The 23,941-nt window shown below is 47.6% G+C and overlaps 1 protein-coding gene across 1 annotated transcript in view; it reads right to left on the bottom strand.

Annotated features, from left to right (window-relative positions):
• Window positions 1–23,941, bottom strand: part of FNDC3B (fibronectin type III domain containing 3B) — a 338,058-nt gene that overhangs the window by 52,522 nt on the left and 261,595 nt on the right. The window contains exons 10-15 of the mRNA XM_072808084.1: window positions 23,694–23,832; window positions 20,257–20,310; window positions 5,821–5,945; window positions 4,457–4,631; window positions 2,626–2,712; window positions 1,539–1,677 (exon numbers count right to left, since the gene is read on the bottom strand). Coding sequence (XP_072664185.1) covers window positions 1,539–1,677; window positions 2,626–2,712; window positions 4,457–4,631; window positions 5,821–5,945; window positions 20,257–20,310; window positions 23,694–23,832 — 719 coding nt within the window. The remainder of the gene's footprint in view (window positions 1–1,538; window positions 1,678–2,625; window positions 2,713–4,456; window positions 4,632–5,820; window positions 5,946–20,256; window positions 20,311–23,693; window positions 23,833–23,941) is intronic.

Below are 23,941 nucleotides of genomic sequence, written 5' to 3'. Positions count from 1 at the left end.
AAGGGGTGCTGGCTTATTTCTGGAGCCCTGTGGACTCAGGGTATTTACTCCACTGCTAACTTCGTGCCTACAAGTTTCCTTTCGATGAGAAAAATACTCTGCATTCTAATTTTGCAAGACTACGCAGAATTTACCTTTCCTGTCTGCCACCCCTCTATTTTAGATACAGATTTAGGAACTTTACTTCCCTTCTTTCACTTGGTGTTTCCATTAATGTGTACACACTTCAGTAGGAAGATACTTAAAACAGTAATGATGAAGTTCAATATTCTAGCATATAGCTAATGAAAGTACACATTTAGCATTTATAGGACTTTCTAGGATCTTCTGAGAAAAAAGCTTCACAATCTGGCAAAAAGCACACCTGGATTTTTAGTTTCTCTTAATCGTATCCATCCTCCAAGGAAATAGATACTCCAGTAATTGTGCATCAAAATTATTAGGTAACTTGAAACAGCTTTATGTTTCGATGGTTGATCCCTCAGTAGCAATTTAATAATACTGTATTTAAAATAAATACTTATGTAAGTTATCTCTACACCCAACTGGAGGCTCAAACTCATGACCCCAAGATCAAGAGTCATCTGCTCTTCCAACTGAGCCAGCCGGGGGCCCAAATAGTTGAATACTTTAAATTCCCATGATTTGGCTGCCAAGTAAAATCTTATTTTAAATTTATCCTTTTATTTTTTTGCCTTTTGGGTAGCTATGAGGACACTTGAGTGATAATTATATATATCATTAACAGTTTTACATATAATTGTAAATGTTTATCAGCATTCTAATGGCATTCATTTCTTTTTTCTTTTAAGTTTTATTTGTTTGAGAGAGAGAAAGAGATAGAGAGCAAGTGTGCATGCGTGGGGGGGAAGCGCAGAGGAAGAAGGAGAAAGTCAAGCAGCCTCCAGCTGAGCGCAGAGCCCAATGCCAGGCTCGATCTATGACCCCTGAGATCACGACCTGAGCAGAAACCAAGAGTGAGAGGCTTAACCAAATGTGCAACCAGGCACCCCTCTGCTGGCCTTGATTTCATTGAAGTAATCCACGATGCAGAGGTGAACCACAATAGCCTTCTAGTCGATTCCTCCAAACACCAGATTTCTGGTTCCATGCAAATAATAACAAAAACTAAAGTTTCCCTAGTTTCTAACTTAAACATTCTGTACTTCAAAATTTACTTATGAGGACATACCTAAAGCTTCAAATTTATTTTCAATATTAATTTATAAATCAAGTTTTTTATGCTAAATATCACTACTGTTTAGTAAGGGCAAGCTACTGAAGAAATGAATATATATTCAGCGATTGCATAGAAGGAAAAACACAACACGGTAGAAATCATAAAGCAAGTAAAATGCTCTTAGAATTGTCTGTTTGACCAGTTGGTGGAATTGTCTGGACGTTTCTCATACATATATTCCAAATCTGTAAAACTCCCACAAATAATACCTTTTATTTCTTATTTTGGTTTGTCACTACTGAAGTTAGTTTTTAAAAACCTGTCAAAAATAAGCAACAGTAACAATAGCAAAACATACCCCATTTGACACTAAAGCCATGAGATGTAACTGGTCCTTTAATGAGGGGTCTTGTGGGAGGCCCAGGCCGGTCAGGGCTTGTCGTACACACCAGAACTTCACTTGGACAACTTTTCCCTTCCACATTCGAAGCCGTCAGCTAGAACACGACCGAAAAAAAAAAATATTAACATACTTTAGATATCAGGTGTTGAAGAAATGGGAACTTTTTAACACAGCAAGATCAAGGCATCTGTAAACTCACATAGACAGACACGCACATACGTTTCCTCTGTCTCCGTCTCAAACAACTGAGTTACAAGTGTTTCCTTCCTGAGGTACTTATTTTCTGTACGGTTAGCTATTAGCAATTAAAAATACAGCAATAAGGGCGAGTTTCAGCTAAAGACATTTTGTACCATTTCAAGAAGACATAAAAAACATAACCGGTTATGTTACTGCCTGGTTCTTGGGAAGGAGAATAAGGCGAGGGGAAAGCAGGTGGAAATGCCCTTATTCAAGAGTAGGGCAATGCCACCTTGTGGAGAAATGCTAGCGCTTCCCTATGGTCTCAGAGCCAGCTCCAAATAACAAGGGTTTGTTAAAAATCAGAAACTATCATTTTCCTCAGTCACACACTTCACTTGATCACCTGATAGCTACTTATTTATTTATTTTTTTAGATTTTATTTATTCATATGAGAGAGAGAGAGAGAGAGAGAGAGAGAGATAGGCAGAGGGAGAAGCAGGTTCCCTGCAGGGAGGCCAATGCGGGACTCAATCCCAGGACCCTGGGATCACGACCTGAGCCAAAGGCAGATGCTCAACCACTGATGATAGCTACTTACTGAAGGACCACTACGCGCCCAACACCATTGGGCCCCCGGATCAGAGAGGGCTGGGTACAATCAGAAGACACGCTTCTCTCACCAACAGGCACACACACGGGGCTGTGTGCACATCAGTAAATAGAGCTTTTCTATCTTAACTCTAGTAAAGCGGAGTGAACTCTAACAGTTAACCCACGGGGTCCATTCGGAATGGTAAATGGCACAACGTAAGACAGCCTCTCTTCTAAGCAGTTCAGATACCAAAACGACGGACTCACCCTGAATTTATACTGTGTGCTTCTCTTGAGATTTTTCACAGTACAGGTTAAATCCTCTCCAGTGTATTTCGGGTGGAAAAGGTTATCCTGCAAAGGCAAAGCCAGAAAGAAACATCAGTGTCATTAAATCCTGGGCATTACTAAATACCTCTGTGTTTAGGATTTTTCCACTGCCTCTTTCCAACACCACCAGCGGTCAGAGGTCTGGCAGGGCCTGCAGAGAAGAGTATCAGCGTCCACAGTGCTGTGCATAGCACTCTAGCTTGAAGTAAAAATTTGACTCTATCCCACTGTAATTTCTCCTGGGTGCACTGAAGTTTACTGTGAGGCTAATACTAATGTGAAGGAGAACAATGCTCTCCCCATGAGAGGATGCAAATCTGCTTTGGGACAGGGCAGACTTCTCTGGTTACTCAATAAGCATCTTAAGCAAAGGACGAAACCACCAAGCAGCTCTATGTGACAGAGCAGTATGTGCTTTCAAAAAAAAAATGTATTTAATGTTATTATGAAAAAAAAGCCTCATCTTTCGAGGTCTTTCACTGTCCGGCTGCAATGTGCTATTTAACAAACTGCGGCTGAGGTTTCTGACCACACAGTGTCCTCTTCTGGCCAAGGAGGAAAGGACACTTTGGATGGGACAGGCACGATCCTTCAAAGGGACAAATAAGCCACTAGAAGCTGCGTGTCCAGGACTCATTCCACGTATTCTCGATCGCGCATCCCTCCATCCATCTCTCCATCAAGTTTTCCTGAGCGCCTTCTCCGCATCAGGACTCCCCACATGTTCCGGGGGTTCAGCACCGCCCAAGAACAGACAAAGCCTTGCCCACCTGGTAGTGGTGGACAGGTGGACACAGTGATCAGAAACATAAAACCTGCACAGAAACATGAAGCATGCGGTGCGGGGTTAGTGCTACGACGAAAATGACCAAGCCGGTGAGAGGACACAGCAGCGGGTCTGCTGAGCTGCCGGTTACGTAAGGCAGTCACGCGGGGCTCCCGGAGTTTAAACTACGTATAATTAAAAATTCAGTTCCTTGGGCCCACAGGCATACTTCAAGTGCTCAAGCGTCACATGTGACTAGGTGCGACCTTCACTGGATAGCACAGACTACAGATCGTTTCCATCTTTGTGACAAGTTCTATTGGGTAGTGCTGTTTTACAGGGTGGTCAGGGAAGGGCTCTCCACAAGTGACCCGTGAGAGGAGACCTGAAGGAAAAGAGGGAAATGAGTCCCAGGTAAGTGGAAGGGCCTTCGAGCTACAGGGCACAGAAAGTGCAAAGGCCCTGAGGCCAGGGCATGCTTGTGTGTTCACGAGACTACAGAGGCAGAAACAAGGACACGCAAGAAAGGTCTAATGGCACAGGACCCCGCAGGCATCCTGAGGGCTCTGGCTTTTATTCTGGAAGGGAGGGGAGGCCCAGAGATAGGACAGTTCCGAGCAGAGCCCGGACACCCTCTATTCTATGTGACATTACCAGGCTTCCTGTGGAGAACAGACTATGGTTAGTAAGGGAGAGGGGAGGGAAAATACTTCAAGAGAGCACCCCAATAATCCAAGGATGGGGTGATGGCAGCTTGGGAAAGGGTAGTAGCCTTAGATATTGAGAAACGGCCCGATGTCTGGTCTCCCGATTTCCTGGCTTCCCCAAGCAGGAGGACAGGAGTGTCGCTCCCTGAGGTGGGGAAGACGTGGGAAGCACCGGCTGCCGCTGGGGGTGGGAGTAGAGATTAGGAGCTACTGTGGTTTTCATGGTGTTCTGTCCGTTACGATAATACCGACTTACACAGAACACACGCACGTGTGTAGAATCTGCAAAGCTTACATTTTCATCCTCCTGGATTTCCAAGGTGTAGGTGACCACTTCCTCAGGTGAACAGCCTTCTGGTTTGTTCCACTGCAACGTGACCCATGTGACCCCAGCTCGAACAAGTCTTGGTGCAGAGGGCATCTGAGGAATGTTTCCTAATGTGTAACACACCACCTCCTGGCTATAACCACTGCAGAGAGAGACCCGGTAGGACACACAGTTAGGAACATGGGAGGGCTCTGGGCATTTTAAAAGAGGACGGATCGGCTTACCTACTGCCCCGCTTGCTCGGGTTGGAAAGTCTGGGGCACGACAGATTCAGCAAACCAAGGCAAGCATCCTTTATGTGACATTCCCTCCCCCGACTCCCAATTTGCCTGACTGCTTGCCTTAGTCTGTGATGAAAAAAGCACACCACACTGCGGGACCACATAGTTAGGAAGCTATTTCCCCTGCAAGCACCCAGGAGAAAGCATAACACTGCAAGGTCACTGAGCTATGACCCACGGCCACCAAGGGACCTTCAAATCGATGTGGGCACAAACAGTCGTCTGTTGACGAAATAGAGGTCTTATAAATATATACGGTGTCGTATTTCCAGAAATCTATGCTGCTTCCAAGGCATTGACAAACCCTTGGAGCCTTTATCATCACGACTTTTCAACCAGCAGACTGAAAATGCACCACTGGCTATCACGGGTCGGGGGGAGAGGGGGCCATAAAACCCTGCAATACTCTTGAGGAGTATTGGAAAAGAGCCGGAGGACCAATGATGCGCTGAACCTTTAAGATTTTCAATATGTGGTGATGAAAGAAAAAAGAATTTCCCCTTCATCGAGAGTTACCCAGGAAGGGCAAGTGAAATATGGTCTTTTCAAAGTGTCTTTAACCCCAGATACCCCCCCTGGACACCTGTTCTGGCTTTCCTTCCACAGCTCGGAGGCGAGCCGCGTACCCCAGGCAGTGTGGGTTTTCTCCAGTCCTGTGAGGTCTGTGTGCCCAGGGCTTGCCCACCAAGGCTGGCCCAGCACCCCTTCCTCTCGATCAGACAACCTCAAATATAACTGAAAAAGGCAACTGCATGAGTCACTTACTAAAGTGATGTAAGGACAAGGCAAGTGTTCTGAAAAAAAAAAATAAAGCCTCAATAAGGATTTCTTTCAAAATCTAAATTGCTACCTCTGTCTGGGCCTCCAGGGACCCCTTGTGGGGTCTTTGCTTCACAGCTTGTGGGGCTGCACGGAGGCCACCTGAGACCCCTTCTACCCTCCGATTAGCGGGCTTCCAAGGTGGCTGGGTGTGGGGCACGTGGATGTCTTCATGCCTTCCAGCATCACCACGTGAGAGCTCAACAGTGCGAGGGCAAGGGACCGTCATACCTGGTGCCAATGTCATTCCGAGCAGCCAGCCTGAACGTGTACCCCATTGCCGGACAGAGCTTTGTCAACTTGCAGTGCTTCTGACTCCCAAAGAAGCACTGTCTGAAGCCACTGTTTCTTTTTCCCTGAAAGAGAACAGGGAGACAATGCGTGTGATTCTTAAAAAATAAATGAATAAATGAGGTCGAAGGTGTTTGGAATATTGCTTCGTTTCCTGGTTTGGGTGAACAAAACCAAGAGGAGGAAAGCTCCTAGGGGGAGTGTTCGTTTGCACACGAAGGCCTTGACAACGCAGCGTCATCCTTAACATGAAGGCACTACAGAAAAGTCCATGACGGAGACCAGACCAGTCCCGCATCATCCTTGTGGTCTTTCTGAAGTGGCTCTGGTAACAAAGTTAAAAAACAAAAAAAAGGGCCTCTCAGGTATAAGGCAATGCACAATTTCTTGGGTCGGTCAAGCTGCCCAGTCTGACCAACCGAGAGTGAGCCTGCAGCCTTATCTCAGGGATGGTGAGTTCTGGAAAGGCAGAGTCATTGCCGAGCACCTGAGGCTCAGTCTAATGGGCTGAGTGAGCCTGAGAAAGCAAGGCCTCCCCAGTCTCCTCCCTCCTTTCCCACTTTGCCCCACGTCCCTCATCCCTGAACACATGCATCCATGCAATGGGGACCTGCTTGTTGGCTGGTCCCTGAACCCTGGTCACAGGCCTATGACTCAGTTGCCCTTCTCTGCTCCCCTCATGACCAGGCCTTGGACAATCAGGGAGCTCAGTCACTGCTGACGGACTTCAACATCCGGCAAGCGCGTGAAACGTCGGCTGAGTTCACCTCTGTGTATTAGCACTAACTCTTTAAGTTTCTTACCAGGCTGGATGTGTGTTTTTAATACCTTTCTAGCCTCATGTGATGCTTCAAATTCTTTGCAGTAAAAAGAAAATGCTCTGGAGGGTTGTGTTAATAGACCTACAAGTAAGAAAAACCCCCAGCTGCCCTGCACCCTGCTCAGGTGTGGGATCCTCACGTCAGCGGTGGGACACAATAAATATTTCACGCCCATAATCCCTGGTACTTTATCAATGCTCGTGCAAAGAAAACCACAGGCTAACCCTGAGTGAATCTTAGCATTCTGGTCAAACGGCTGGGCCCAGGGCCTTCCGAAACATGTTTGAAGTTCTCGATTTATTTTATAAAGAAGGATGAAAGCACATTTTTCTCTTAGGCAAATTTAAGCATTTCCTTCCTTGAAGCGGGTCTCCAAACGCTTACCACTAAAACACGTTCCAGGTGAAGTTTAATTAAAAATAAAATAAACATACAACGAGCTTGAAGGGTCACGAGGGCGAACGGGTTAAAAAGCACCCCGGCACATTCATCCTCAGCCGAATTCCCCGCCCTCCCCTCCACAGGCAAGGCGGTGCCCTTTCCAGGAAGGGAGTGGAAGTCCTATTAATCTTTAAGATTCAAAGTTCACATGATCAAGGTTCCAGAGCCCAGGCAGATGCAAACAGGAGAGCGTTAACGGTCCCCAGCTGCTGCGTGCGCAGAGTCACCGGGCAGCTGGCCTGTCGTGCCCTCGTGTTTGCGTTAACCATGACTGTTGAGGCTGCTGCAGACTAGGTGTTCAGAGAAGACCGTTGACACGTACGTTTGCATAATCACACCCAGGGTCTGATTATGCTGTGTGCACGCCCCGCTATGCTCTGTACCCAACTCACGCTGTAGCATGATCTACCTTCTTTCCTCTTCTATTTCGGAGCTCAGAGTAAACAGTGCAAGAAAGGCACATCCTGCCGCCACGGAAGCCTCATCCCTTCCAAACCCGACGCTGGCTCCCCTTCAATGCCTCATTTTTCCTATTTCTTTGTTTGGTCTCCTTTGCCCATTTCTGGTGCTTAGAACTACAGCCAGTAAATAAAAGTCAGTCTGTTCCCTGCTAGGTTGATTTGCTTTAATATGGTAAAAACCGGACTGTCTGTGGCTTAAATGAGAAAAAAGAATGGGGAAGATCGATGATGGGGACTAGACTTTTCTTTTAAAGGGGCCAAAGCACCGGGGCTCACGGGAGAATTGGGGGGAAGACGCACTCCGTGACCTTCAAGACGTTTTTCCTATGTTGCTAACATTTTTCCCCTCCTACTTCAGTATCAAGAACAATTACTAAATAAGCTCCGACTTGTTTAGATAAAGCACGCCAAATTTTCCATTTTAATACCTGTCAAGATGTCCTACTATGCGCACAGTCCTTAACAACAGGTGGACAGACTCAGAGTTGCTGGAACCTTAGAGCCAAGTTTCAGAAACAGTATCTGTGGAGTCTGGAGGGGCAAGAGTACAAAGAGCTCGCAGCGTGAAGGGAGCAAGCTTGTTGGTAAATGTTTAGAAGTCACTGAGAACAAAGTAAAAACAAGGGGAAGCGGGTTCAAACTATTTCAAGACACGAGAGAAGTTTGGGAGTAAAAGGAAATACTCACGTGTGACACGGAGTTTAATATAAAAGGGTATCTGGGAAGGAAAAAGAATTGTTCACAAAAGTCCATGCAGCACAAAAGTGAACTACAGCTGCGAGGTCAGCAAAGGAAGGCAGGGGATGCCACGGGTGCCAGCGTCACCCTGGGCTTCTGGGGCAGGGGCAGGTGCATGCAGAGCTCCGGGCTCCGGGGCGAGAATATGTGATGCGGAGAACTGCTCTGTAAACCAAGGAGGCCTCCAGGTTGCAAATGGCTTTTGTAAAGGAAATATTATCCAGTTTTCTTGTTGATAGAAAGGAGTAGGGTTTAAAAAAAAAAAAAGGTAATGTTTTAGAAGGCTGAAGGATTCTGATGGACTGATGGGGGCAGTAACGTGTTTATCCTTGTTTAGCAGAAACTGTATGTCATGATGTCTAAGCATCACGTCAGTGAAGTTTTACAGATGGAAAATCCTAACTTCCGTATTTTTTAGGTAGCGTGGCTCCAAATGATTTTGAGAGATTATGATCTCTGGCAGGTACTCCCTTCTAGGAAGGCCTAATTTAAACTACACAGGATTACTGAGATATACTAGCTTTCCTTGGAAACTTACTTTCTAATCATTTAAGGTCAGCCGTGCGCAAAGTTCCCTACCAAAACACGGTCCTAAGAGGAATGAGCATCACTCGACGCTTTTTAGGTCTGCTGCCAATAGTGTGGTCAAGCGCAGCCGGCAGGGACACCCGCGGCCCTGGCCTTGTCCCGGGCAGCTGCCACCGGTAGGCCCCATGTGCTATGTCACACAGAGGAGAGAGAAAGGGGGGGAGTCCCCAACACCTAGCTGTTGGCGGGTCTACAAGGGAAGGGCTGAGACGTGGATGCTCAGAAGCTCCCGACGTCTGCACGTGGGGCGGGGAGATGGGCAGCACGCGGGCAGCCAGCATCAGAACCCCCGGGCATGAGCAATGAAGTTCCTGCCTCCCGAGGACTGAACCTTCACCCCAGTGAGTCAAAGCGCAGAAAGGAGGCTCTGAGCGCACGCCCACCGTTGTTCTGGAACAGGGCCAGGCACGGGGCTCCCGGCCCAGGTTTCTATCGCCAGCGTCCACACACCACAGAGGGCGGATCTCAGGGCCCCCGGGCTGGTTTCCACCCCAGCACCCAGGCACCCCCAGATGCTTGCTTGTCCAGCAAAACTAGGCTCAAGGACCAGATTCAGCTTTCCTAAACGTGAGGAAACGTCGGGAGTGTGAAGCCGCGGTGTGCTGCTACCTGCAAGGCACACTGTCCCCCTCCTTTCAGCAGAGTCTCCTCCTCGCGGTCCCCTGGGCCCACGGGTCTGGCTCATCTGTTATCAGCCCATACCCACAGCAGCCTGGGCGCCCCAGATCTGCACCCACAGCCCTGGGACAAAGGAGTTGGGTCCTGGCCAGGGCGCGGGTGCTGAGCTCCCGGTCACAAGCACCCCCCGCCCCCACCCCGGGAGGCAGCCAGCTGCGCAGACACAGGGCTTCTGAGCACATGGGTCCTCCCGGGCCCCAGCTGCTCACTTTTGCCTCCACCTCCCCTCAGCACAAAACCAGAAGCACGTTGCATATCAGGTATGTTCTAGGCCCCAGGGATGTTCTAGGCCTCCTCTCCATTCCAGCCAGCCGGGCTCCCTCAAGCAGCCCACCCCCAAAACACAACCCTCACTTTGCAGGAAGGTCGCCCACTTGGTTCCCAGCCCCGATAATAACCGTCAGAGCCCTTCTAGTCCTGCAAGCTTCCTGCAGAGCGGTGAAGAGCGTCAGTACTCGGTCACCTGCACCCGCCCTGCCGGACCGAGGAAGGGCAGGGACGGAGAAGGAACCACGGGGAAGCTTCGGGAACGGGGACTTCTGCGCGGCTGAACAGCAGAGACAGACCCTCCCTCAAACGCTGGGAGGAGTAGGGGGAAAGGAGATGCCTCCTTAAACAGGTGATTCTTTAAAATAAAACTCAGAGATAAATTATAAGTGTAAAAGGCCTCAAATGTTTTTAAAGAACACAGTTTCTATTTTCCTAACTTATTTTCTGCCCTTTTCCTATTCACTTATTTTCCCCTTTCTAATCTATAGATTTTTGAAAAAAATTTCATAGCTCTTAAATCAACTCACAACGTATTTCCCTAATCATCTTCTCCCCACCCCCCGATAAACATTTTGCTGACCGCCTGCCTGCTGAGTTACCAAGGGAAGAGGACACAAGCTCCTGCTTTACAAGTGTGACACCGTGGCAGGAGAACTGTTCATCCCGGGGGTTCCCTGTCCTTATCACTAAGGGAACAGGCAGGGATCTCTTCCATCTGTTAGCGGAGAAGGGCCTGCGTGCCCCGGGCCGCACCCTGCTGGCTAGCAGACGTTCAGGTCAAGGATGAGTCCCCGCCTACCTACCACTGCATCTCTGGGCACACAGTTGTTTTCCTGCTTCCAGAACACTTGGAAGAGAAGCAGGAGCATGAGCAAGAGCTCTATCGCCTTTCCAAGCCCATGACCTTGTACGCGATCACCACAGGCATAGTACCCGGACGCTCTGTACGTGCCATACAAAGAAAAAGGATTTGTAATGGTTTCTCATGACTAAGAAAGTCCTTTCCCTTGAATTTGAGTGGGCGTGGACGGGCCTGTAATGGAGAGTAGAGGAGAAATGAAGCTGTGCGACTTGCAGACATGGGTATGAAGAGGTGATGAGGCTTCTGACTACCCCCCTGCCCCCCAACACTCACCTTCTCAATTCTGACTCCCCCAGGGCTGCCGTGGCGTGAGGCAGCCCCAGCTGAGGTTCCGCCCAAGCCAGCAGTGACCGCTAGACTCTGCACGAAGAGTCCGGCCCCCACCGATGAGCCTCCCCGCCCACCTGGAGCTCACGTGGAAGACATACAAGCCGTTCTCCCAGCACCCGGGTCCAAGTTCCCGGCCGAGAGTCCGCGAGCGCAAGAAAGTGATTGTTTTTAGCCATTAGGTTTTGAGGTCATCTGTGACGCAGTATCACACGCATCTATTTTGATGTCCATATATGTTGAAGAGTGTGACTTTTTCAGTAAACTTTTATAAATTCCTCTCGTGCTGTAAATACCTAGCAGGTAAGGGAGTGGACGTGTACACGCTACAACTGAAGTGTCTGACGTCTGACTGAATACAAGGTTCCGTTTTCTACATGCACTTCGTACATGCCTTTTTTTAAAGATTTTATTTATTTATTCATGAGAGACACAGAGAGAGAGAGAGGCAGAGACACAGGCAGAGGGAGAAGCAGGCTCCATGCTGGGAGCCCGGTGTGGGACTTGATCCCAGGACCCTAGGGTCATGCCTTGAGCCGAAGGCAGGCACCGAACTGCTGAGCCACCCGGGTATCCCGAGTACATGACTTTTTTCCTCAAAGCCAACAGAGTAAGGCCTCTGAAGAGATTTTAAGAATTTTTGTAGAAGCTAAAAAATGTAACCAGATTCCTAGATGATAAAAACCAACCAAAACCGTTACGCACTTACTTCATCCAACGGAGTTACATGTAATAGCACTATCCTAAAAGCTGTAGAGAACCGTGGGAAGGTTTTTAAATACAGACACGCAACGGTCTTTGGGGGATGGTTCAGGTATGACATGGCTCAAGGCCACTGGAGTGAGCAAATTAAATAACCTTGCACAGGACCCTCCACGTGTATCCAGGTTTCCGCCTCTCTGAGGCGTCTGTTACGAACACATAAAGGAATAAAGTTCCCGTGGAGAAATCAATTTACGGGTGGGTCTGCTTATTTAAAGACTGCTATCCAAGTATATTAAAAGTATTTGATCCATTTCATAAAATGCAACTAATTTTTAAAGTTAAAACCATGTTTGAAAGCAAATGTGTTAGGGACGTCTGGGTGACCCTGGGGTCCTGGGATCGAGTCCCACATTGGGCTCCCCTTGAGGAGCCTGCTTCTCCCTCTGCCTGTGTCTCTGCCTCTTTTTTTTTTTCTGTGCCTCTGCCTCTTATGAATCAATAAATAAAATATTAAAAAAAAAAAGCAATGTGTTAATTTGTAAAACTATGTAACTAAAAGACTGAAAACAGAACTTGTTTTTCAGGTCAGTTCTCTTCCTTTATTAACTCATGGGTCTTCATCAAGCTGTCCTCAGTTCTTGGGAAGACGAATCCCCTAAATGGGTTGGTTTCCCGTTAAGGACTTCTTCGATCCACGGCCGGTTCTGTACAGAGAACTCGCGCATAATCCAATTAATTCAGGCTACAGTGTTTTTCTGCCAAGAGTGATTCTGTAGACGGTGGGGAATGTGGTTGCTCTGGCTAACATTTCCAATTAGCCTGGCACTAACAACCCTGGGAGCTGGTATTCCCAACACTGGCACTAACAGATGAATTTGGCTGATATTTTCAATTGCCTTCTAATTAATAGATTGGAAAGGACCCTTCCTGTTCCTCTTTATGACAGCTTCATTCCTGGCACAAGGAGGTCCGGATGGCCACCACCAGGGCGTTGGCGTTGGAACCCACCGTGAACCACCGCCCTCCGGTCACGGGAACTCTCCCCGCGGTGTCTTGATCTGTGGCCTCCTTCCATGGACCTTCTCTTACAGGTTCTTTTGCAGTCACGCCCGCTGCCTTCCGGGCTTGCTCTCACCAAGCCCAGAGCTGCCTGCTAACTAAGTTACACCAATTTGGTTATCGCGTGTCCTGTGCTCAGGGCCCAGGGGCTGCTAGAGCCAGACATGGGCTGAGTGACGCTGGGCCGGGCACTCTCTGTGACAGTCTACTTTAATCTGTCAGAAATGGCAATGATAAATCAAATAAAAAATAAAGTTGCACTCGCCAACTGAACTCCTGCCAGCCTCCAAGATTTCGTCTGCTAGTACGTCTATATTTAGAAGTTGTTCTAGCGTTGGCCGACCCTAGGCAACATCAAAGATAAATGTTGGCTTGAGAAGTAAAAGAGCATGGATGCGTTCAGCATAACCATATAGAAGGAGGGGTTCCTAACAAGGACGGGGGCGGGGGGGGGGGGCGCTCCCCATCTGGGTGGATTCAAAGGTTCCTGGTGCCAAACCTCACTCTCCCCCTCGGTCACGGCTCTTTCCTTTTGAGCACTCCGGCACAGAGGAACTTTCAAAGGTAAGAAAAGGGGGTGGGATAGTTTGTGTTGCATGTTACTAAATAAATACTGCATGCATTTTATCCTTTGGCACGCTGGTGTTTTGCTCTTGGTTCCCCCCCCCCCCCATTAGGAGGAGAGGCTGAGCTCCCTGAAATAATCCCGGATAATCATCAGGTCCTTGGATTTCAAACAAACCAACACAATGTTCCTATACATCCCTCCAAATATGGGGGATCATCTGATGTCCAGTGTTTTGATAAGACCAGAATGTTGAGACCGGCCCAGAGAAGGGAAAGGAAGGAACAAGGAGGGGCGACTGTGGAACAGGCTGCCGGCTGTATTTACGTGCGTGAACCAAGGCAGGGATGGACTCAGCCCACCACGGGTCACCGACCACCTTCCAGCTGGCAGCCAACAAGCACAAAAAACAGGAGTTGATAAATTAGGTGCCATGGACCAAGATGGGTGTGTGTCATCTCGAAGCAGCCAGAAGCTGCCCACAGAGTCTGCTACCCAAACACATCCTAACCCATCCTGTATACATGGGACAAATGACACAAACCGGGGGGGGGGGGGGATCTGCTTCCGGGGTACACAGGTCTGGGGCCGAGGTCCCTAAAACGGAGGGCTCCTTTGACCTCAGCTCTGCCCTTGGTACCTGACCCTCCCTGAGTTCTCAAGCCCCTGCTGGCCTACTTCCCTCCAACAAGCTCTCATGGAGGAAGCTGTTCCTCTGAAGCCACCCTCGGACGTGGCAGTGAAGGTCTGTGACGTGCCAACAGTCGGCCTCTCTGCGGGGGCGCTGATTGGGCTGGAGACACTCCTGTGAAGGATGCTTCATGATGGACAAAGCGCCAAGGACCCCGGGACCCCGCTCGCCAGTCTCCTAAAAGGGCACCGGGCCTGGCACGGGGCACCTTCCCTCACACTTTGGTCAGGCGTTGGAGACGGCCTTGGGGGTGCCATAGGCCTTCCTGGTTTTCTCGCTGGACCAGTGCTAGGCTACCTACGGCAGCGTGCATCTTGGAGGAAGTGGGGGCCGTGTTCTCGGAGGGGGGCTCTCCTTACGCACTGGGGGAGACCCAGGAAGTTACTCGGCTTGCGGAAGCTTCAGGACCTCCGATGACGACTGCTGTGCCACCAGAGGGGCCATGGGCAAATTCACTGGTGCCGAGGAGCACTCTGAAAGACTATCGATACGAACGATGCGACCCCTAAGCTAAAAAGCAATCTGTTTAGTCAACTGGGTACCCAGCACCTCCTGGGGGCCAGCTCAACCCCTGAATGAGCTAAGCAGACTCCTCCTGAACTAGGTGTCTGGGAAGCGACCCCCCACAGCCTGCTGTTGGCCCCCGTGGTCTCTGCAAGAGGACCGTTGGGCGTGGTCTGGCTTGCTCACGGGTCCCCAGGGCCTTCAGGGGCCCTACCTACCACTGGCCTTTTCTGCTCTTCCCACTTCAAATGATAGTTTCCTCGACTTCCGTGGCATTTATGTCATTCTTCGTTGCCTGTGTTTTACAGCTGTGTTGGCTCCTTAGTCACGGCAACAGCCAGATGTGAAATTCCTATTCGGGCTAGCTGAGTCACATGTGAGAAAGATTCTTGGGAACTGTACTAGTCACATTCCCACAAAGCTATTTTTCTGGTTCTCTCGTATGTCTCCTCCATGTCACGTCCGGAAGCCAAGCTAATGGCAAATTAACATCTATATATAGCGTGGACATCCGTGTTTATTTAGTGCAAGCCAGAGACATTTAGGGTCCCTCTGTCAAAGTTCCACAGAAGAATGTCACAGTCTTCTCATCGTGGCCGACTTCTCCTACCCCCGACCCTAATGCGTGTTTACATAGGTGGCATCTGCTATGGCCCGGGCTCACCCAACCCGCCTGGGAGGTACAGGCTGATTTCAAGAGGGGGAGCCGAGGCTTGGGGGCTAAGTGACTTGCTTGGCTGGTTACAGGCAAAGCCGAGACTATTAATCCAGGTCCCTTCAGGTGGACACCATGGGACTGACACAGCATCAATATTGAGTCCGTGTCACGCAATCACTGCAAGACCGTGGGAGACCTGCATTCGCTCTGAGGCACCAGCTGCAGTGGCACCCCCTGGACTTCGGTATGGCTAAGAGTAAGACTCTCGGTGGGTTTCCTTTACAGAATTTATGGTTCCTAAAATGGAAGAGAAAGTTCCTAACCTGACATGAAGTTTGCTCTTTTATTCAAGTTTCCCCCCCAAAAAGGCCAGATCACCATTCCCGAGAACCACACACTGGCCAGGCACTGAAGTGCAAGGCAAGGCAAGCTTGCTAATTCTTTTCTTCGTAAAAGCTCCTCCCTGCCCTAGAGATATGTGTGTCCTCAATCCCTCCTTCCCAGCTGCTTCTAGGGAAAAACTCCTACCCCTAGCAGACGCCTCAGGGTCAACCAGTGGAGGAGGCAGCAGGAGGAGCCAGGTCAGCTCAAGCCAGAGCCCAAGGAGGAGATATGGGCAGGTCAGGGCTGGCACCCGAAAGGGGTAGTGAGCTGCACGCCCTGGCTCCTCTTCCCAATCTCTGCCTTGTGGGCAAGAACATTCTACCTTGAGAAATCTAGCATCTAAGCCTTGTTTTGCTATTAAAAAGGTAAAAGAAAAACTTTTCTCCTGTTCATAATTGTGGATCAAACTAAACTGAATTCATGACAGTAAGTTTCTTGCCGTCCCTTTAAAGCCAGCGCTACGTGGAATACTCAGAGCTTGCAGAAGAGAGAAACCCTCGTGGGGCTTCGGCCTGCTTTCTGCCAGCCTTCAGAATGACGGTGACTTGTAAATGACGATGCAAACATGAGGGAGGGGGGGAGTGTAGGGACCACACCGGGAGCAGGTCGGGGTTAAGCTATAACGAAGGCTCGTCCAGTGCCTTGAACCACCTTGAAAGTGGCTTTCTGCCTTTTGATGGGAAGCTCCTGGAGGGGAGCACAGGGGCGGGGGACCTACGAAACTGCAAGGTCAGCCCTCAGGTCCCACAGCGGGGAACACTGCTACTCCCCTCGGTTGCCACAGTAGGGGATGGGGGCAGGCTAGTGCGTACCTTTCCTCGTTATGAAAACTGACCTGTTTCAGTGGAAGATGGAAACTGATGGCTGCAGCCGAGATGCCAGTGACACCCGTGTGTTCCATTTTTAGTGGCTCATTACCATCTCCCTGTCAGAGTCACTTCCCACACCGACTTAAAGCCTAAGGGCCTGTGTAGGTATAATTATTAACAGAGGAGGAAAGTAGGCAGCTAGATCTCTTGCAGAACTATTGGTGAGTAATTTCCAAGTGAATTCTTGGACCCATGATGCGGCATCAATGACCATGAGTTTAGGGGAGAGAGTCCGCTTCCCTCTGAGTGCTAACAGGTTTCTGTTTTCTCTTGCCCATTGGGGCCACATCTGCTCTTAGAGACGAGCAGGTTTTATTGGGATGGTGATTAAAAACTGAACAAAAGAATAAAGTATCCTGGGAACTCCAACCAGTGCTGGAATACTATAAAAAGAAAAAAAATAGGAGGACACTCGCACATGGATGGGGCCATCTCACTCCAAGCTGTGATTCTCAGAGCAGGTGTCAGAGCAGGAACGGGGCAGAGAGCTACTCCCGAACAGAACCTTCTTCAGGACTCTGAGTGGTACCCGTCCCCTTCTCAGGTAGGGATCTACTCCTCTGTGTACCTGACTGTTCTCCTGCCCTTTGAGTTTGTTTAGACAGCATCTTGGACAACAGCATATGGGTGTGTGGCTGGGACAGGTGCCCTGGGAGAGAAGAGCTCTGGCCCTGGAGAGGGTTGGCTGTGGGGAGGGGAGTGACTGCAGCAACCCCCGCCCCTCCAATTCTGTTGCCCCACACCACACTCCACTGGGGTGGATTCTAGAAAGAGTCCCTGTTATACCAGGCATACTTGACTCGAGAGACTACCAGGAGAAGGTTTTGCAGCGACAGCCTGAGTCTCACATGTTCATACCTCCCAGGGGTCGGATGTTGTTCTCTGTTTGTGCATTTGATTTTCTTCCTTCGTGAAGTCACGGCTTGAGTAGCATGGGAATGCGGGATGCAAAATCCAACCCCAGTGAGCTGCCTCAGGAGGACTACGGATCCCTAACCTAGCCCCGAATTTAGAAACACAAACTGTTAGATTGTTCAGTTTAGAAACTTAACTTCTGAAATGATAGAACAGGCAGGAATGAATTGGTTACTATCGCTTCTATTTTTCCTGCCAGGAAACCCAATGATAACCATTTTAAAATCTTTTTTAGAGGGACTAAAAAGGAAGAAGCACAGTATCAAGCAAAGAGGCTACGGGATGGAAAAATCTGAGAAGCATGTGGTTAGGTTTGTTTTATTTATGGCTGTTTAATAAAAACACAAGAGGACAGCATTCCATTATTTTTCCATCTCTCAGAGTAAGAACATTACCTTCCCTAGGTCACGGATCCCTCACAGGACGGTGTACATAAAGTGTTGAGGCACTGAGGGTACGCTCCACAAATGCTGAAATATTTAATAAACGAACATGCCAAACAGCAGTGAAAAGGATCCTAAAACATAATGTGATCACAAGGGACAATCTTAAATAAGGAGTTTTGAGAGAGCATCGATGATGTAAACACACATGAGCTAATGGATAAACTGAGGACTGCATGGGGCAAGCTGCTCATATAAAAACTGGAACAGAACCCACAGCTCCTAATGGTAGTGTCCTTTCAAACATACTGTCCTCCCAGGGAGCTCACGGTACTGAAGGTCAGGGAGCAGTTACATAGACTTTGGGGTCCAGAAGTTTTTCGACGAGGTGAATATTAAGCCCCACGATACCAAAGGATTCCTACGTTAGCAAAATGCCCATAGCTGAGGAGAGTCCACTCACCTGGAGTCTTTGGTAAAGCTCAAGAGAGCCGACACCAGCGGAAGTTAGAAGGTGGGAGAGAAGATGAAGAGGAAGGGGAAGGCTGAAGAATTAAGATGGGAGCAAAGAAAGGATGGGAAGAGAGCAAGCAGAGAAAAGGCAGGAGAAGGCCCAAAATGAACCATTTAACATTGTGCGGTCACCAGCCTATAGTGGGTGCTACTGATTACACATAGTCATTAGACAAAGCTTCCCGTTTCATCCGAGGCTGTAGCTTATTCCCTCCACGCATCCTGCCAGGACACTTTCAATCCAAATTCAAAGGGAAGGAGGCCAACAACTGAGTCACCATTACCATTTCCTGTAGCACCTGGGTTTTCCTTGGAGGTTTCTCATTCAAATACTCAACTTCTCTGACCTTACTTAACTTACAAGGCCACAGGCCAAAAAACAAAAAACAAAAAACATAGGACACACACCACACACACATGCAGAGCTCAGAGAGGAGATCTGAAAGGAAAAATGCTTCCTCTCTGGTGGTAAACTCTATCTTGATATAAAACCTCAAGATATGAGAAAGGTCAGTGCCAGGCAGGTCAGTGCCACAAACCAACACATGCTTAAAAACATCTTCAGTCAACATTCACTTGTCCTTAGGAGGAAGAGGGGATAGTAAGATGGTGCCACGTGCTCACAGGGCAGCCAGGCTCCTCCTTTCCGACCTTCTGGATGGCCTATAGAAATCTCTTTCCACGAGGGCCAGAGGGGTGGGTTTGCTTTCCAGTCAAATCATCTTAAAATGAAACCCACCTAAATCTGTAAAATCTGCCGGTCAGGTGTAAGATGTCACCAATCTGCACGTAGGACCTAATCACAGGGATCCCCAGAACAATAGGTCGTTGTCTTTGGTAACTTGGAACTCCAGCTTTCAGATGCAACCCAGATGGGAAAACACGCTAACACAGAAAGTGATGAAGGGCCCCCCTTTTCACATCAAAATTTCACCCTGAGGGTTTCGTCCAATTTCATTTTACATTTGGTGAAAATATTTTTCTCCACACTCGACAAGTCACTTTTTGCCTAAGTCTGCATTCTGGATCTTTAAAATCTCCCTCGATTCAAGTCACAGAGACTAGTTAACTCCCATTTCCACATTCCAATCCCACATTTCCTTCTCTTGAAATCCTGCGTCTGTTTGCTCACTCACAGAAAGACTAGCGCAAGGGCAAGTGAATGAATAGAATTAACATCTATAGGAATAAAAAGCACAGTTCCCTTTTAGAAACGAAAGGCTTCTTTCTGCACCCAGTTATTTCCTGCCTGCGATTCTGTGGGTGGTGTTAGCAAGGCCAGAAAGGCACAAGGTCACCCATTCAGCAGAGAGGGCTCGAGAATAAGGCAGCTTCACCACAGATACCACGCTAGGGCCCCTGGTGACGGAAACAGCAGAGGGGGCGCCTGTTATAGGGCGGTCTAGTGGGCAGGGTGATCACACCCCCCCATGGTAGAGTGAGACCTCCGGGCAGGGCTCCAACCCCCCCACCCCCCACCCCCAGAGAACGCCCAACAGTGAACCACCAAAGTACATCCGTGGCTTCAACACGAAGAAACAAATTACACGCTGCCCAAGGCGTGTGCTTTACCTTATCAACGCCATCTATGCAGAATGGCCCTGAGCAGTCAAGATAACAAAGCACTCGATTCTTCATACAAATTGATGGCTGGCCAGGCTCTGGGGACTCCCCAAGAGGTCAGACCTTGTCTTTTCTTTCAGTAGCATTTCTTGCAAATAAGCCAAGTAAATACATTTAATGCCACTTAATACAATTCATTACACTACTTTAGTCTGTCTGCCTTTTCCACGGTCAATACCATAGGTTTCCATTTTTTTTTTCTACTTATGCTTTTTCTCTTCCCCATGTGTTTAGCACATCTTAAAGAATAAAATGGCATTTGTTCAGCAATTTTATTTTTGAAATGCTGTTTTAGATGGATGGATATGAAAATATGCTTACCTCATCCCATTCTAAAAGGTAGTTGGTGATTTTTGAACCATTATCAATTGGTGCCTAAAAATAGAAAAAAAATAAAGTAAGAAGAGATTAGAGAAAGCAGTTCACAGACAAAATTATAAGCTCTCAACTCGGCTCAAAGACAGTATCTATGCTAGCCCTGTGCTCTCCCCTCGGGCAGATAACCCTGGTGGCTCCAGTGTTTCCTTGGGAAACAGTATCCTACAAATGAATTTTAATATAATCCAACGATAGAGAAAGCCCCACTAATAATAAATCATGCCCCACAAAGACCCAAACCTGCTTTCCCCTCCACCTCGACCTTTACACCCTCATGGTGCCCTACTTCCTCGGGGAGAAGACTTTCAAGAGGTACTTTAAGAACAGAGGGAGGGAGAAAAAAGGCAGCTGAGAAATGTAGATGCTGCTTGGAGTCTGGTGGGTAAACCTGACCCAGCCAGGTTCAGGGTTAAGAGTATGTATTTTTTGTAACTTCCTCCATATTTTTTTTTTCATATTTTTTTTTTTAAGTGCTTAAGATTAAAAAGTCTTCTGTGCCTTTGAGATTTCCCTTAAAAAAAAAAAATTCCCCCAGGAGATTACCAGGAGCAATTAGCCCTTCACATGTTAGCAAAAAGAAGTTTCATCATTTGCTTTCCTCTTAGAAGCACGCAGAGATCTATTTCACTGAGAAAACAGGCCTTGGACTACGGGAAGGGGAGTGGAGAAGACGGAGAAGAGTGCCTGGCAGGGTCAGCCCCGCCTCCTGGAAGGGGGCGCTGCCTTAGGGTCCCTCACTGTACGGGGGGCAGTAAGATGGAAGGAGGGAGGGGGCAGCTGGAAGGTGCAGACCAGGTCTCCCACCCCACAATGTGACAGCTGGGCCCCTCCCCAGGAAGCAGCAGGAGCCCCACACACTGCGCTGTCCTGGCCCCTGGCAAAGGCAGCCGGGGCAGCAGAGCTGCATCGAAAGCCCCGTCTGGCTGTTTGTCACGTAAGGTCCTTTGTCCGTCACTCAATATCACTGTTTAATTTTGTGTTCCAAGAATAAATGGGTGTGATAAGTAATTGGGAGAATAGAATATATAAAAATCACCTACTCAACTGCTGGGCGCCCGGGAAGCACCCGGGAAACAATAGCAGTTGTTTTATTTTTGTTAATAATAAATCATCATCAAGGGCCCAGTAAATACTAGTTACATTTGTGAAGAGACTCTTCTCCCTCCTTTCACCTTCTGGGTCATATCATCTCGGAGTGTCAAGCCCAGATTTCTGGGGAGTGCTCTATGTTCTACTGAACTGTAATTTCAGGCTTTTGTGGGCTCCCTTTGGTTTGGGAGACGGGGATACCCCTGAGGTTCTAAATAATAGACACAAAATTTTAGATGAGAACCCATTTCTGGAGTAAGAACTATGTTTATGGTGTTGATAAATTTCTCTAGAGAAACTGTTCTTTCAGTAGTTTCTTCTATGATATCCTGCCCCACCGCCAAGCTCTTAATTCCTTGAGGGTGGAAACCCTGGCTTTGGGATTTGTATTGCCCTCTCTCCTACTGCTGACTAACAAGGAGTTCGAAGATCTCGAGCTCTGTGTGTGTTTGTGGGTTCAAGGACAGGTGGGCAGTCGGAGCCCTGTCTTCCTGTCCTTGTGCCCCCAGCTGGAGCACTGTGATCATGAAATCCGTTCTAAAAGGACATTGAAATGCAAATGGAACCAAATCCAGAACTTTCAAATTTGTACATGACTTAATGGAACAAGAGTATGTTTCCGATTCACAATTCAATAAAGGGAGAAAGAAAATGTGAAATATTTTTCTCCTGATAAGCCAACTTTTCCCTTGAAGTCGCTGGTCTGCCTAAGACCTGAATTACACCCAGGTTTCAAGCACAGTATGTATCAGTGATTCCCAACTTTAGGTTTATAAGACCCCGGGGTCCCTCGGGTAATCTTAAGATTTCTTAGATTTTCCAAACAAAGTGAATTTTAATTCTTTCCTTTAGAAAAAAAAGATATGTTTATGTATGTATATGTGCAAATAGAGAACATGTTTTAAAATGGATGTGTATCTCCAAGGACTTAAACAATGATGACCAGTTGGGTGTTACAACTCTGAAAAGGTGGGGAATCACTGACCTGGATTATCCCTGGAAGCCAGGAAGGAAAATAAAATAGTTCAGATTCTAAGCCAGTCTAAGCTCTGCCTTTGCCAAGTAACACACTCCATGTTGGCCAGTGGCTATGAGAACGCAGCTGCCCACACGAGAGGGGTCTCCAGAAGCCCGTGCTTTATTGCTAACCACTGCTCTCAAGGGCTTCTATGGACGCCCGGGATAAATTCAACCTCCTGGACTAGGAACCAAAGAACAACATACAGCTTCACCAATACTAGATCTCCCTAACCATCTTATTATTTTTACACATTAGTGTATTCCCCAAACCCCACAAATCTTTATCTCTACCTCTAAAAATTTCACATCTTAAACTATATTTTAAAATATAAACATAGATGGGTGCCTGGGTGGCTCAGCGGTTGAGCATCTACCTTCAGTTCAGATCATGACCCCAGGGTCCTGGGATCGAGTCCCACTTCGGGCTCCCTGCTGGGTGGGGAGCCTGCTTCTCCCCCTCCCTCTGCCTGCCGCCACCCCCCTCCCCCACTTATGCTCTGTCAAATAAAAAAATCTTTTTATTTTTTTTAATTTTTAAAATCTTTAAAAAATATATAAACATAGAGAAATAATTATGATAGGTATTGATAACAAGATTCAACTCTTTTTGCGAACATACAAACTGTGACTGATAAGCTAATGATACAGTGTAAGGACTGCTCTTTGGCAAGAGTTATTTGTAGCCAGTAAATTGTATTTTATGAAAACTACTATATATTTTAGACTTCAAAAAATAATTAGTAACCCTAAGTGATCTAAGGCCTAATCAGTAAAAGTTAGTGAAGCCTTAATATAGTTTAGAACACTAAACATTCTAGGCAGTTTTAAATATTGAACATTTCAGAGTCGCCACTGAAAGAAGCCAAAGGAGCCAAAACCTGACTTATTCTAAATCTCTCTTTATAAAACCTTTTTATTGAAGTCTTCAAATGTTTGTTGAATAAGCAAAACCACTGGAAAGTGATGAAATTCAGGTATCAAGTATATATGTACTTAATACTATAAAGTATTGCTTATGAACCTAAAAGATTTACCTCTGCAGAGAGAGCTAAAACTTTTTGCACTTCTACCTCCTATCACTTTGCCCAATTTTTATAGACATATAAAAGACATGCATACATACGTATCGACATATATTCAATATCACAACATTTTGTTTCACGTAGTTACTATGTAGAAAAATCAAACACTATCACCAGACTGGAGTAGTGCTAAATAAAAACGTTTCCAATGGCTAGACTTCAAACTGTTCCCGGCACTGAGCTACCCACCTTCCACTGCAAGGTTAGTGAACTTTTGCTCCTGTGTGCCAGCTTAGGTGGGAAGGGACACTCAGGTGCACAGCTGTGGGTGGTGAAGCTAACTGGCTCGGAGCAGGATCCCTTTACGGAATTGTACATGGCATATACCCTGAAAACAAACAGATAAAGACAGTCAGTGGCAGTGGCCCATCCTAGAAGACCAGAGTTTTTAGCTCAGGTTTACGCCAGGGCTTTCCAAGGAAGAGAATTTATGTAGC

This window comes from Canis lupus, chromosome 31, assembly GCF_048164855.1.
Source record: "Canis lupus baileyi chromosome 31, mCanLup2.hap1, whole genome shotgun sequence".
NCBI classification, from domain to species: Eukaryota; Metazoa; Chordata; class Mammalia; order Carnivora; family Canidae; genus Canis; species Canis lupus.
The sequence above is the reverse complement of the archived record's forward strand: the minus strand, read 5'-3'. Positions and strand labels throughout refer to the sequence as shown.